We start from the raw sequence: 12,503 nt of genomic DNA, 5'->3' as shown, positions 1-12,503 counted from the left end.
GCTGTATCGATATATCGCCAATTTATTTATTTATTATTTTTTTGTATATTTTATCAAATTATTCTGTCACAGCGCTACATTTGTGTGGTTTATTTAGAGAAACGTAATTAATTTATGCAGAATATTTGACATTTGATTCACTGTTTTCATGATTAAAACAGGTTTATTTCATATCAACTTTGGTTTAACAAAGACTTTTAGTGTCACAGTTGTTTTAGTCGATATTTTATGATTGTTCAGAGCCGTTAAACTGCACATGTCCCTGTGTAAATGTAAATGTGGAGCTCGTATAAACTGTGGATGAGTAATACTGACCAATGGAACAGTCTGATGTGTTTTTGTAGTTGGTAAAATGCACAAAACAAAATGCACTTTATGTTCATTCGTCTTCAATAAATGGAAGCTTAATAAAAAATAAATAAATACAATCAATATTTATCTTTTGTGAAAATGGGGTTGATCATAAAGTGTCCCAAAAGCCTTTATTTTTCACTAAATTATATTGAATTGATTTAAAATATACTGTGTTGTACTGCATCGAATCGACAGTGCACTATACCAAGACACGTATCGTATCATGGCCCATGTATCGAGGTATGTATTGTATCGGCAACGATACCCAGCCCTACTTTTTCAATATCGATACTTGCTCAAATAAGTATCTAGATTCACTGCTAGTTTAGTATCAATTAGAATCAGATATTTTACCTTTGTCAACTCTATTCTAACTAGAAGTCTATTTTAATGATTTCACTTCAGTCAAATACAACTTAAAACTAGACAGTCAAAACTTTTGGTCAAGTTTCCAAAGAAAAACAAAGCATTTTATTTATATCGTGTCTCGACCAATAGCACACATGAATGGCTCCAGTTGAAACAGAAGACACAAAGCGAAGCGCATGCCAATTCGAAACCATAGTAACTTAAAATAAACACCAAAAAGCTCAGTACCACAAACTTCCGATTCTTCACCTAATACTAAAAGCACCAATTTTACAGTATGTTTCAATTTGAAAGCATGTCATTAATGAGCCACATCACATCAGAGCCGGAAGGCAGAGAACTGTTGCTGTGATAACTTTGAACCACCAAGAGCCCTTTTCAATTAGAGACAGAACAAGTATGGTCAAAGCCAAATCCTACATTTAACTCACATAAATGTAATTATAGTTTTTGTTTTAATCAGTAATGCCAAATCCACAAAACCACACTAGTGTATAAACATCATAAAACCAACGAGATGTGGTCCATATGTCCACAAAGTACAGAGCAATAGAAACTAGGCATGTCGGTGCACAGAAGGCCGGTGAGGGTTAGTAGTCATTCCTGGGTTGCTATTTGACACTTGACGACGGGGGGGGGGGGGAGACACACGCTTTCAACCTACCGCGCATGGCCTTCCTCCTACGATGTTAAACCCCAGAGATCCACCCTCACGGAGGAGCACAACTGGCACACTCCTAGTCTCGCTCTCCTACAGACACAGAAAGGGACACGTCAGCAGAGTCACGACATGTAACAGCTGGTCTTTACAATTTCAAAGGCCTGGTTGGAATTAAGGGACTGTGTCAGAAGATAAACTGTGGGAAACAATACCAAAGTCAATCATCTTATTTCTTTTTTTTTTTGTTTTTTTTTCAGAAACTAAATAGTATTCAGATGGAGTTGAACTGGGAGTCTGCTAATGGCTGTCGAGTTGTTGCATGACCAGAGAAGGAGCTTGGTTGATATTGACAGCAGTGAAATTGGACTCTTTTTTTTGTTCATTATCATTACGTGTAGAACATCTAGACCAGGGGTGCCCAGTACGTCAATCGCGATCCACCAGTCGATCGCAAAAGGTAGCACAAGTCAATCACAAGACACAAAACCAAGCTATCATCTAGTTAGCTCCAATTTATTTCTATCTAAACATACATAAAGGTATAATTTGAGTGGGGGAGCTGGACCAAGTAGAAGCCAAAAACCTACCACTTTCATACGGAATGGGAGGAGGACTTTGCCTCATCTGCCAATGCACTGTTGCTATTCCGAAGAAGGGAAATGTCGAACGTTCAAGCGGCATTTTCGGACCGCTCTCAAAAGCTACGACGCTAACTCACTCACAGAGGATAAGTACCCCAACGTGAGGAAACGTTGGGATACGTTACCTCCTTGACGACAGTATTCGGCTTCGCTTATTTACGCGAGTCAGCCTTTTCCCACATGAGGATTATTAAGTCCAAATACCGTTCCATTTTGACCGATGATCAATTGGAAGCGTGGTTGAGGTTGGTCATCGGCAAATGTTCTCCGGACTATGGATCCCTGGTTGATTCCATTCAGTGCCAGTCATCGGAGTGAGGTTATGAGAGCAATTAAATATGTTTAGTGTTTTTATAGTAGGTGGTAAGGTGGTAAGTAGATATCATGCTGAAAAAATGTGGGCACCCCTGATCTAGACATAAGAGGGTCTAGGATTTCGTGTATTTGCAGGTGATGTTGTCCTGTTGGTTTAACCCAGCGAGAACAACCTTAATGTAAAACTTCTGGAGAAATAACTCGCGTACAAATCCAATGCTACAATCCTTGACTGGACGAAGGCAGCATGCTGCGGAGACCCTTGTGTTATTTATAATCGTCCCCCCCAGACCTTTCCTTTTGCAACCTGACAAGTTATTAGCTCGTTCAGTGAGTGTGAAGCTAATGTTTTGGACACCAGTCGTAAATGTTTTGTTCGTAACTTGGACAATAATTGGATAATAGCAAAACAAATGCTTAATCTAAAAGGTATGTTTTCAGCGCGAGGCCAAAAGACCCTAAACGGCTTGTTGAATGTCAGTGCAAACAAATATTTTCTGTTTTAGTCATGGATCACACTGACAGTAATTAGATCCACAGACAGAGATGCATTTGGAAGGTGGACATGCTCGGAAAGTGTGACTGCAGCTGAAGTGAAGAGCTACGGTGCCAACGCATTTACTCAGCCCGCTTAACTTTTCCATTTATTCCTCAGACGTTGAGTTCCTGGCTTCCTGTCTGTGATTGTTTTGTACATTTTAGCAGTAGGACATTTGGTTTTATCACCTGGACATAGCTATTGCTTTAGTTAGAGCACTACCCCCTGAAGAGATTACTTGTTTTTTAAAGGATTGAGGTACTAGAGTGTTTGCAGATGTGCACAATACACTCCTTAATTAGTCTGAGATCATTTGAACAGTGCTTACAGACACAATAGACCCATGTCTGAACCACATTAGCTGTGCATTTAGCGACAGAAGTAAGGCAAACCTGCTTTCACTCTGCGCTTACATTGATAAGACTTGTAGTTTAGGCCCTTTCCTATCCACTGCTCCAACATTAGGGATTTTATGCATGAAAAAATAATAGTTTAGAGTGTAAAACATTGCAGCAATAAGTGGTAAAGTTAAATATTATGAGACAAATGATGAGCACAGAGGGGATACGGTCATAGATTTTACATGGACACGGAGCTTTGTTCTTCAATCAAATATGTCTTTCTTTCTTTTTACCTTTTACTCTATAATAAATATAGAAAATGTGCTTATGTGTGGAAAAACCTCCTCAATCCGTCTTCCTTCAGCATCATCTTTTGTGACTTTTGGAAGAGTGTAAATAAAATCTTGTCAGTGATTTTAATTTGCAAAACATTGTCGCTAATACTTGTCCAGAGGCTTAAAACAGACTATATTAAGCTCCTATTGTCTCTGTTTGCATCTAATCATCGCTTTTCACTTCACTGTTTCCCAACTGTCCCCTTGTTGACAGTTCTAGTCCTACGTCACTAGCATTTCAAAGCACGTGTGGCTAATGTTTCCGTGACAAAATGCATTGCTTCACATTCTACTTAGCCCCACAAGCAAATGACGGCCCTTCTATGCCAGTAACGTCTGCTTTATTTAGCTCTTCTTGTGTCCATTACATACAGAGGGGGCAGCTGAAATGATGCTTCCTTGTAAGTGACCTTAAAGTCCCTGGTAGAGGCCCAGATTAAGTGCTGACTCCACATGTTTCCCAGAAGTCTTCATGTCACGCTGTCCCTCTGAGTGAGCCGTCTGTGGATGGGTTACTTTACATGTGACAACAGTTCGTGGGAGGGGGTCTCGGCTTCTTTTTGAAATGGTCAGCCTATGCCCTTTGCTTTGGTTGCGTGGACTGCTTGGAATGTATCCCCGTCTTTATTAAAATATGCTTTTACGTGGTATACATAGACATGGTTCCTTCTGCTTGTCCCGTTTGGTCTCAGCTCAAATTATAAAAGACGTTTATGGTACTTGGTGTGGCAGACTGTTTATTTTGTGTCTCAGTTAATCTAATCTTGGTGAACAAATTTCAATAAATGTTAAGAGCAAAACATATTTCTTCTAAACATGTTTTGTAACGTAATGGACAACACTTTAAAGGTAATGTGTCCTGATTACATAATAAAATCTCAGGCCCTCTAAACCTGGTTACATTCTCTGACTTGTCAATATTAAATTTAACCTTCCTTGAGTTTAATGAGATTGAAATGGTCATTGGTCAAATTTAATTTACTGGGAATGCAAAGCCTTTGACATGTTAATATATTGATAATGCTCATGATCCTATTAAGTGACCCAACAACGTCATGTATTATAGCAAGACGTATCTAGAGAGAAATTCAAGTTTGGGAGTATTGCAGGCCATAATCTATTCACATTAGAGACACAGCAGCACAACAACTGTATATCTTCACTGAGGAAATACTGTCATCAGCATGAACTCAAAAGGCAATGTAACAAACAAGAAAAAGAGTATTCCACTCACAATCTTCTCCTGACGGACACGTGTTCTGCACTCAGCAAAAAGCCCGTGCTGAAGAGTCCATAAATACTCAAAACGTTAGCTCAACATAATATGCAAATAACTTCTTGAACAAACAAACAAACAAACACATTTGAATGAAAACTCAAGCTACAATAAGGCTGAATGGACACTATGGGTGACTTTCCTATGTCAAATGGAGCAGCATAAGCAGCTGTGATAGCACCGCTGCAGCAGACTTTACACCAGCATGAGCCATTTCACCATTTGTGTGGCTCAGTGCATTTGATGCACAATTTACCAGTCTACTGGAACACATTCAGCTTGCAGTCTAGAAAAAGCCAAGGTGTAAGCCATGCAGGAAAGAGGAATGTGTGTCTGTTGTGTTTAATTGACCCAAGGCTCAATTTAGAAGCTTACAAATACACCGGTGGTACAAGGATCAAACTGCAAACCAGTGGATTAGTTGGCAACATCCTTTAAGTGAAAGGTATCTCACTTTCCACAGTTTACCACTATACAGTATTGAGTACATTCATATATTTTTAAGACATTATTTGTTTTGTTTTAGATTATGTTTTTGAATCACATGTGACATTTTTATATCAATACTTAATACTATAAACATTAGATAATACTGAGCAAAAACTGAACCAGATTCATTTAAAGAATATATTTTTCACACCAGTGTAATCTGTGTGAATAAAGCCTCTCCTCTTCTGACTGTTCCCGTCTGTTTAGTCCCAATGCAATCACTGTGCACTAATTTAATTGATTAACTGAGCTATGAACTTCTGTGTCTTTTATAGCATTGTTAATTGGTCTTTATGAGCCATTAAGGATTAAATCTCCTCCATAAAACACTCCACACATTATTCCACGAGTTAATTCTGGCTGTCAGTCGAGTCTGAATGGATTTCATTGCTCTATTCTTTTCCACTGGTACAGTTCGCTTGGGGCCGCCTTGGAGCGGGTCTGTTTGGTGCGGGTCCCTCCAGCCAAGTTGCGTTTCCAACCTCCGGGCACAGCTCTGGGTCCAGGGGCAGTGCTCAGCTACTTGACACACTGACATCACCCAAACATTACTATTCTTTTCTTAATTAATAAAGTCTGAATCATATTTGAATTAAACTTTCAGCAATTTAGAAATGGAAGTTTAGTTTGTGGCGCTGTGAGAGATATCTGAAGCTAACGTAAACACTACTACACTACTACTAAATCTGGTTTATTGTCAGTTTTTTCAGCATTTATTTCACTTCTCTGCACTTCTATGTCATGTTTAACCTCTCTTTATGTAATGCAGTACGTTGGATGCATTAGGCACTGGAAATATTATATTTTTTATCTTTATACACGAGTGTCGTGCATCTATAAACAGGAAACAGTTGTTACATTCAAGCTTTTTTTCACAGCGCTGATCGGGTCAACATATAAAGTTGCCATAACTGGAAATACAGCATCAGCACAGCTTTTGTTGAGATATTATTCTTTTATTATTCTTTTCTGTTATATCTGCTTTTTGCCGTCTTGAGTCTGCGTTGTCTCTTGCTCAATTATCTCATTAGCCACACCTTTGCCAAAACGATCCACAGTGGGAGCTAGTACCCTCCAGGATCCACTTCAGATCCCTCAAACAGGACAGTATGGTTCACTTTTGACAGTGGAAACACTTGCGGCCCGTACCAGTCCACTCTAAAGTGAAACAGTGGAAATAAGGCTAAATAAAACTGGTCACAACTAGAGCTAGGAGACACATAAAAAAAAGAAAGAAAGAAAATTGAATATCAAGTAGCCTATATGAGTATGATAAAAACATTCAAACTCTGCAAAGAGGCCATTAAAAATCCATTAAACACAATCAACTTGTAGTGTAATTTAAGAGGCTATGAAAATAATATATATTTACCTCTTTTTGGTTCAATTTTACAGCCCATTTCTTCACATTTATTTTGATACTTGAACCAAACAAGAGATTTACAGACGTGTTTTATCAAATGTCTGATTTATTCATGTATCGTCTCAATATCGTCATCAAGATAATCCAAAAATCATGTGATATTCCTTTTGTCACAGTTGGTTTCCAAAGCTGACACTTCTCTCTCAGTCTCCCCCTGGCTCCTCTGACCAGCAGGAATGACCAGAGAGAAAGATGTTCGGACTTTTTGAATGCCACAACATTTTATCATGTCTAAAGTTACAGGGTAGTTCCGGTAGCCACAAATCTCCAATCTTGGCTGGAGAACTGCTGCTGAGTCAAGAAATCTCCTAAACTACAACATGTTATAAATCACACTGATACAGAATCCATTTGTTGAGAGTTTAGCATTTACTAAAACTTACAAGTGACATTAAACAACTCTTTCCACTGTATCTTTAAGGGATATTTCAGCTGAACAGTGAGCTGTCACAGACATGTTTAAATAAGCTTAGAGCGGGCTATAGAACTAGGAGCTGGCCCTTGTTGTGTACAGAAGTGCAGTAAATATTTGGCCCTCCCCCTTCACTGCCAGCTGGTCAGAGCACAGCTGACAGCCATGTCCCACAGACAAGTACAGCCCTCCTGCACCAGCGCTAATGAAGACGTACAGCAACAAGGGCTTCTTTAAAGATCACTATATGATGTAATACACAGAGTTTATTTGTTTTTGTTTGTTTAAAATCTAACACAAAAAGACAAACTGCAAAATGCTCTTTGTTTATGCCTATCCAAATAATCTCATGTTAATGTGCAGACTTACAGATAGAACAGTCTCTTCTGTGTTGAAGCCCTGGTGCTTCACTGGTTTAGGCAGGAAACAAAGACCAACAAACAGAGAAGAGGTGTATGTGTCCAGGAAGTAAGAGGCAGGGTACTTGAACGAAAAAAGTAAAGGACTGAAGAGGAATTCAACTTAAAGTGTAGGCCTGCTGTTTAAATGTAAACTAACCACCTGGAAAAATGGAGTATGTGGCATGTTCCAGTGGGACTGTCACTGAGCAGCTGCACAAAGATGCACTGGTTCTTTTGGATGTTTCACAGTGAGTTTGACACTGACAGTCACTGCTTTCAGTAACTTGCCTGACTTACCTTGCAGGAGAAAGCCACAGTTTTGGTGAGGGAGTCGATTCTCTCGCTGTACTCCGTAAACTTCTTCTGGTACTTGAGCGCTGTCATCTGCAGCTCAGTGTGCACGGCTGAGAGCTGTGCCAGCAGCGCTTTCTCCCTCTTGTTGGCTTTGATCGTCTCTTTCTTAAACTCCCGGTCCAGGCTGATGATCTTGCACTGGAGCGCAGTGTTGTGCGCCTTCAGGGCGCGCACGCAGCAGTGGCTCTGGAGCCTGTGCTCTTTGTGGCTCAGCATCAAGCCGCAGCCGCTCTCACAGACTCCCGCGGCTCTGTAGTCGCACGTATCCCGCATGTGCGCGCCCAGGTCCCGCAGGCTGAGCACGTCCTCACAGCCTCTGTTTCTGCACTTGACTGGGGCAAACTCGCACATCTCCGCGTGCTCGGCCAGGTGCTGAAGTTTGACCACGGCGTCGCAGCCCCGCGCGTGGTTGTCACATTTAATCTCCAGCTTTAGAATAAGGTTTTTCAGAGGCAGGACGTGGTTGAGCTCTTTGGCGGAGATCCTTTGACATTTGACTGGACAGCTGCTCTGCTGCACGACCCAGGGCAGCACACAGCCCGAGCAGAAGACGTGACCGCACGGCGTCGTCAGCGGCTCCTCCAGAACTTTATTGCACAAGTTACATTTAAAATCCGGGTCCACGGCGCCTTTGAATCTGTCCAGCTCGAATCCCATGGTTTAAAATGTAGAAGAAAAACAAAAGTCCCAGTCCAAAGTCCCCAGTCCGCGCTGGGGGGCTTCAGCTGGTCCGCACAGAGCTGTGTCTCTCTCACACTCTCCACTCCACAAACTCAAACTCAAACTCTGCTAATTGACCGAGACTTTGCTGCCTTCAGGGACGCGGCGGAGGCTCGGTCAAAACACACCACAAACTTTTTTAGAGCATTTTAGACCAACTTTTAACAAAATTATTGACACAAAATGTAAAGAATTGACGTATTGAACCTCCTTAAATCTGACACAAGGGAATCTAAAACTTTTAAACGGCACAGCATTGAAAATGTACAAAGAGTAAAGTTTAAAAAAAAAAAAGTTTTTCTCTTTATGAAAGCTTACAAAACAAACTTCAATCGAACTTTTCCGATGGTTGTTAATTTACTGTAACATTAGGAAACACAGATAACTCTGCTCTTAAAAAGTAACTTAAACAATGTAAAACTCAACGCTCCGACAGTCCCTGAAGGCACCACCTCACTTGTTGCGCATGAGCAGTTCAGACTCAACTTAAGTTCTGATCGTTTAATTGTGCTTTACATAATCTAAAGCCTCATTTTGTTTTCATTTTACAAAATAAAAACAAAATGTCTAATGTCAAAATTTAAAGTTGACTTTACAGCCTCGCGCATGCGCGTTCAAACGTGCACAACACAGAAAACAGGAAACAGGTAGGTCCAGTAGGACAAACTCCAACCACAGGAAAAAGTGTTTCAACTCAACAGAGTGAAGACAGAATCACAGCAGAACAACACGAGCTGATGGACAAGAGGAGACACGAGGCAACTCAGCACCACCTCCAACTGCAGCTCTGACACCACGTTTTAGGAGGTATATATATACATATACACGTATATATATATGTATATATATATATATATATATATATATATATATATATATATATATATATATATATATATATATATATATATATATATATATATATATATATATATATATATATATATATATATATATATATATATATACACACACACACACATAGCAAAAGCAAACCTCAAACCTGAATGTTTGCTCAAAATAACTAATTTCTAAGCTGGAAAATGTGTTATTTTTTACTCTTTTATTCACCACTCATCTCATAACCATGTTTTATATTGGTTTTATTTTTTGTTTTTATCTTTATCTTAAACTAAATGAGAATACAGCACAGTTCAATGAGAAATGAAATCCAGATCATGCACAAATTGTGCAAGCCCATCTTAAAACAAATTATTTTGTTTTGTTTTTTCCCGTGTATTTTTGTAACACAAACATTTCTTCTTACAGTGCTCTCTTGTGCATTTCTGTTTTAAGGTTCACGTGATGTTTAAGTGTGTTATACAGACGAGGGCAAGTAAACAAGAACTTCAGTTGCTCAGGTCAAAACAGCAGCAGAAGCGTCAGTGTGTCTATTGTACCACACCCGCTCACAGCTTTCATTCTTTTAAGATTCATGAATAACTGTCTATCCCTGTGACTTTGGGCCGTTGGTGGGGAACTCTCCTATCCTCCAGTCTTTTCTACCGTTTCTTTCTGCTCCAGAGCCATAGTTTGGGACTACTTAAGTGTAAAATGTCTTTACCAAATCAACTTAGCACCTCCTGGCTTTGACCCTAGGGCCACATGGCTTGTTGTGTGATTTACGATCTCCCACTGAACAGGCTGCTTGCCTGTGTACGCCTGTTTACCACCCACTGTTTGGTCTGCTCTGCTGTTCACTCTCAGACTGGAGCAAAAACAAACAAGCAAACAGTCAAAAGGTGAGATAGGCTGCCATTACAGGCTAGGTTGCCTGGCAAATCCAGAATGATATCTCTGTATTTTTCACACAGAGAGACATCGCTCTGGTCTGGACTCCCTCTGCCACGTCTGGGGTCAGATTCGGACAGCACCGTGTAATCAAATTTGTTTATTTCCATAGCACATATGAAACACAGGAGCTCATTGGTCATCATCATTTCTCTCATTTTACAATAGAGTTCAGTGCTTCACTCATGGATTCTAATGAAATTCCTAATATTTTTCAGTCCACTGTGATATTTCTTGTTTCCACGTTTGTTTTCATAGGGATGGACCATGCAAGTCCCTGATTAACTAATCCACCCGCCAATTACACCCACAGAAACAGACAATTTTGAAATATATACATTAACAAACACCTTATTATTTGAGATTAAACAAGAATGATAAAAACAAAACTTAACTAATTAACTAAAACGCACTAAAACAGCCTGTGTGCACCATCTGTACTTGCTCCACAGTTTACAAACCACTGCTGTAGCCTGATATGCTATCTCCTGCATGGATGGAGACGGGTCTGCTGGAGGCTTTGCATGGAGCATACTCTGAGATGACTCCACACACACACACACACGCACACGGACACACACAGGCAGACAGCAGACAGATGTGGTCGCTTCCACTGCAGATAAGACTAAATCCCAGTGCTCCAGGCCTAACTGTGAGTGAGGGATCAGGACAGACTGGATGGAAACGGTGCTACCAGGTCTGCAGCAGATACGCCTGGGGGTTCGGAGTACTTCTGGCACCAGCTGATCTGAGGGAAAATCAGCCAAACTGTAAGTGTGAATGATTGTCTGTCAGCAAGAGCCCGACAGAGACATGCATGAAGTGGCAATCTGCACACAGCCCGAGACAGAAGTGGATCTACCAAGTTTCTCTGGACTTTACTTTAAGGATTTATACTTTGTGGCAGTGGAATAAGTTGCCAAAATTAGGACTGTGCAGTTAATCAGATTTTAATAAACGCCCGGATTCTGTCATTGCTAATCAACGATCAGCTTGGGTCATTTGAGTCGAGACGTGTACAGCCAAACCTCTGTCAGTAAAAGCATGTGGTTTCAAGCGGAGTTCAGTTCAAATCTGCGTTAAATGTCGGTGATTTAATGCATGTATTGTTTGGATTCAGGAAATTAATGATGAAAGACATTTTAGGGGTTCTATAAAACAAAATAAAAGCATCGATATGAGGGGACAAAGGAATACCATGTGGAAAAAGGTCACAGGTCATCTGGAAACTGTTTTTGAAATCAAGATGTTTCGACTTTCATTCACAAACAGAAAAACATGATCAATTATTTTGTCATTTTACCCAATAATTAAAACTGATATGTAATTTTTCTTTTTCTTTTTCTTGACACAAAGCATGGTCTAAGTTTATGTCTTCTCCTGTGCGGCAAATAAGTTACATGCTTTTAATTTAGCTTCTTCAGACATTTTATTGGTTGTAGATGGGCTCAGTGTCTTTATTGACTTACCGACTTAAAGGTTCCATATGACACAAAATTGATTCCTGTGAGCGTTTTGTGTTTTGTTTCATTCACACATGTTTGAATAACTCTGTACTATTAGTCTGTTTACATGTCCAAAGCTCTGTTCCACCTTGTGATATCATGAAGTGGTAGTTTTCAAGTTAACAGAGACGTGTCAGACTCAGGTCCCCGGGCAAAATTTGGCTCTCGATATAACTATATTTGGAGAGATCATATCAAATATATATTAGCACCTCTAATACTACGAACCCCACAATGCTTTGCAAATGTGCCCACCACTTCTGTTGACACTCATAAGCATCTGCTACCTGTCGCTTCACTCAAATTTAATCTACCTCTTTTTAAAACATGCAGATTTTTCAATAAATATTTAGTTTGGCCCACGACTTATTCACAGTTTTTTAATTTTGGCCATCTGTGAATTTCACTTTCACACCCGAGTTAACATCTACCTTTTATGTTTTGTTTAGAAGAGTTTGTCAATTCTCGAGTTGAAATTATAAAGATGAAGAAAAATAGTAAAAGAAAAATATAAAATCTGTCATTACTGGTGGACACTGACTTATATCTGCCTGAAAGGAGGAGCTAACTACACTAAA

General features: G+C 39.8%; 1 protein-coding gene across 2 annotated transcripts in view; it reads right to left on the bottom strand.

Moving 5' to 3' along the window:
- Positions 1-8,678, bottom strand: part of pdzrn3b (PDZ domain containing RING finger 3b) — a 109,602-nt gene extending 100,924 nt beyond the window's left edge. Inside the window, exons 1-2 of one of the 2 annotated variants that reach the window (XM_033966193.2) lie at positions 7,853-8,678; positions 1,388-1,474 (exon numbers count right to left, since the gene is read on the bottom strand). In XM_033966193.2, coding sequence (XP_033822084.1) covers positions 1,388-1,474; positions 7,853-8,566 — 801 coding nt within the window. In that variant the 5' untranslated portion in view covers positions 8,567-8,678. The remainder of the gene's footprint in view (positions 1-1,387; positions 1,475-7,852) is intronic. The other variant, XM_033966194.2, reaches the window with a different exon arrangement.
- Positions 8,679-12,503: the final 3,825 nt, after the last annotated feature.

This window comes from Periophthalmus magnuspinnatus, chromosome 5 (assembly GCF_009829125.3).
Source record: "Periophthalmus magnuspinnatus isolate fPerMag1 chromosome 5, fPerMag1.2.pri, whole genome shotgun sequence".
Taxonomy (NCBI): domain Eukaryota; kingdom Metazoa; phylum Chordata; class Actinopteri; order Gobiiformes; family Gobiidae; genus Periophthalmus; species Periophthalmus magnuspinnatus.
The sequence above is the reverse complement of the archived record's forward strand: the minus strand, read 5'-3'. Positions and strand labels throughout refer to the sequence as shown.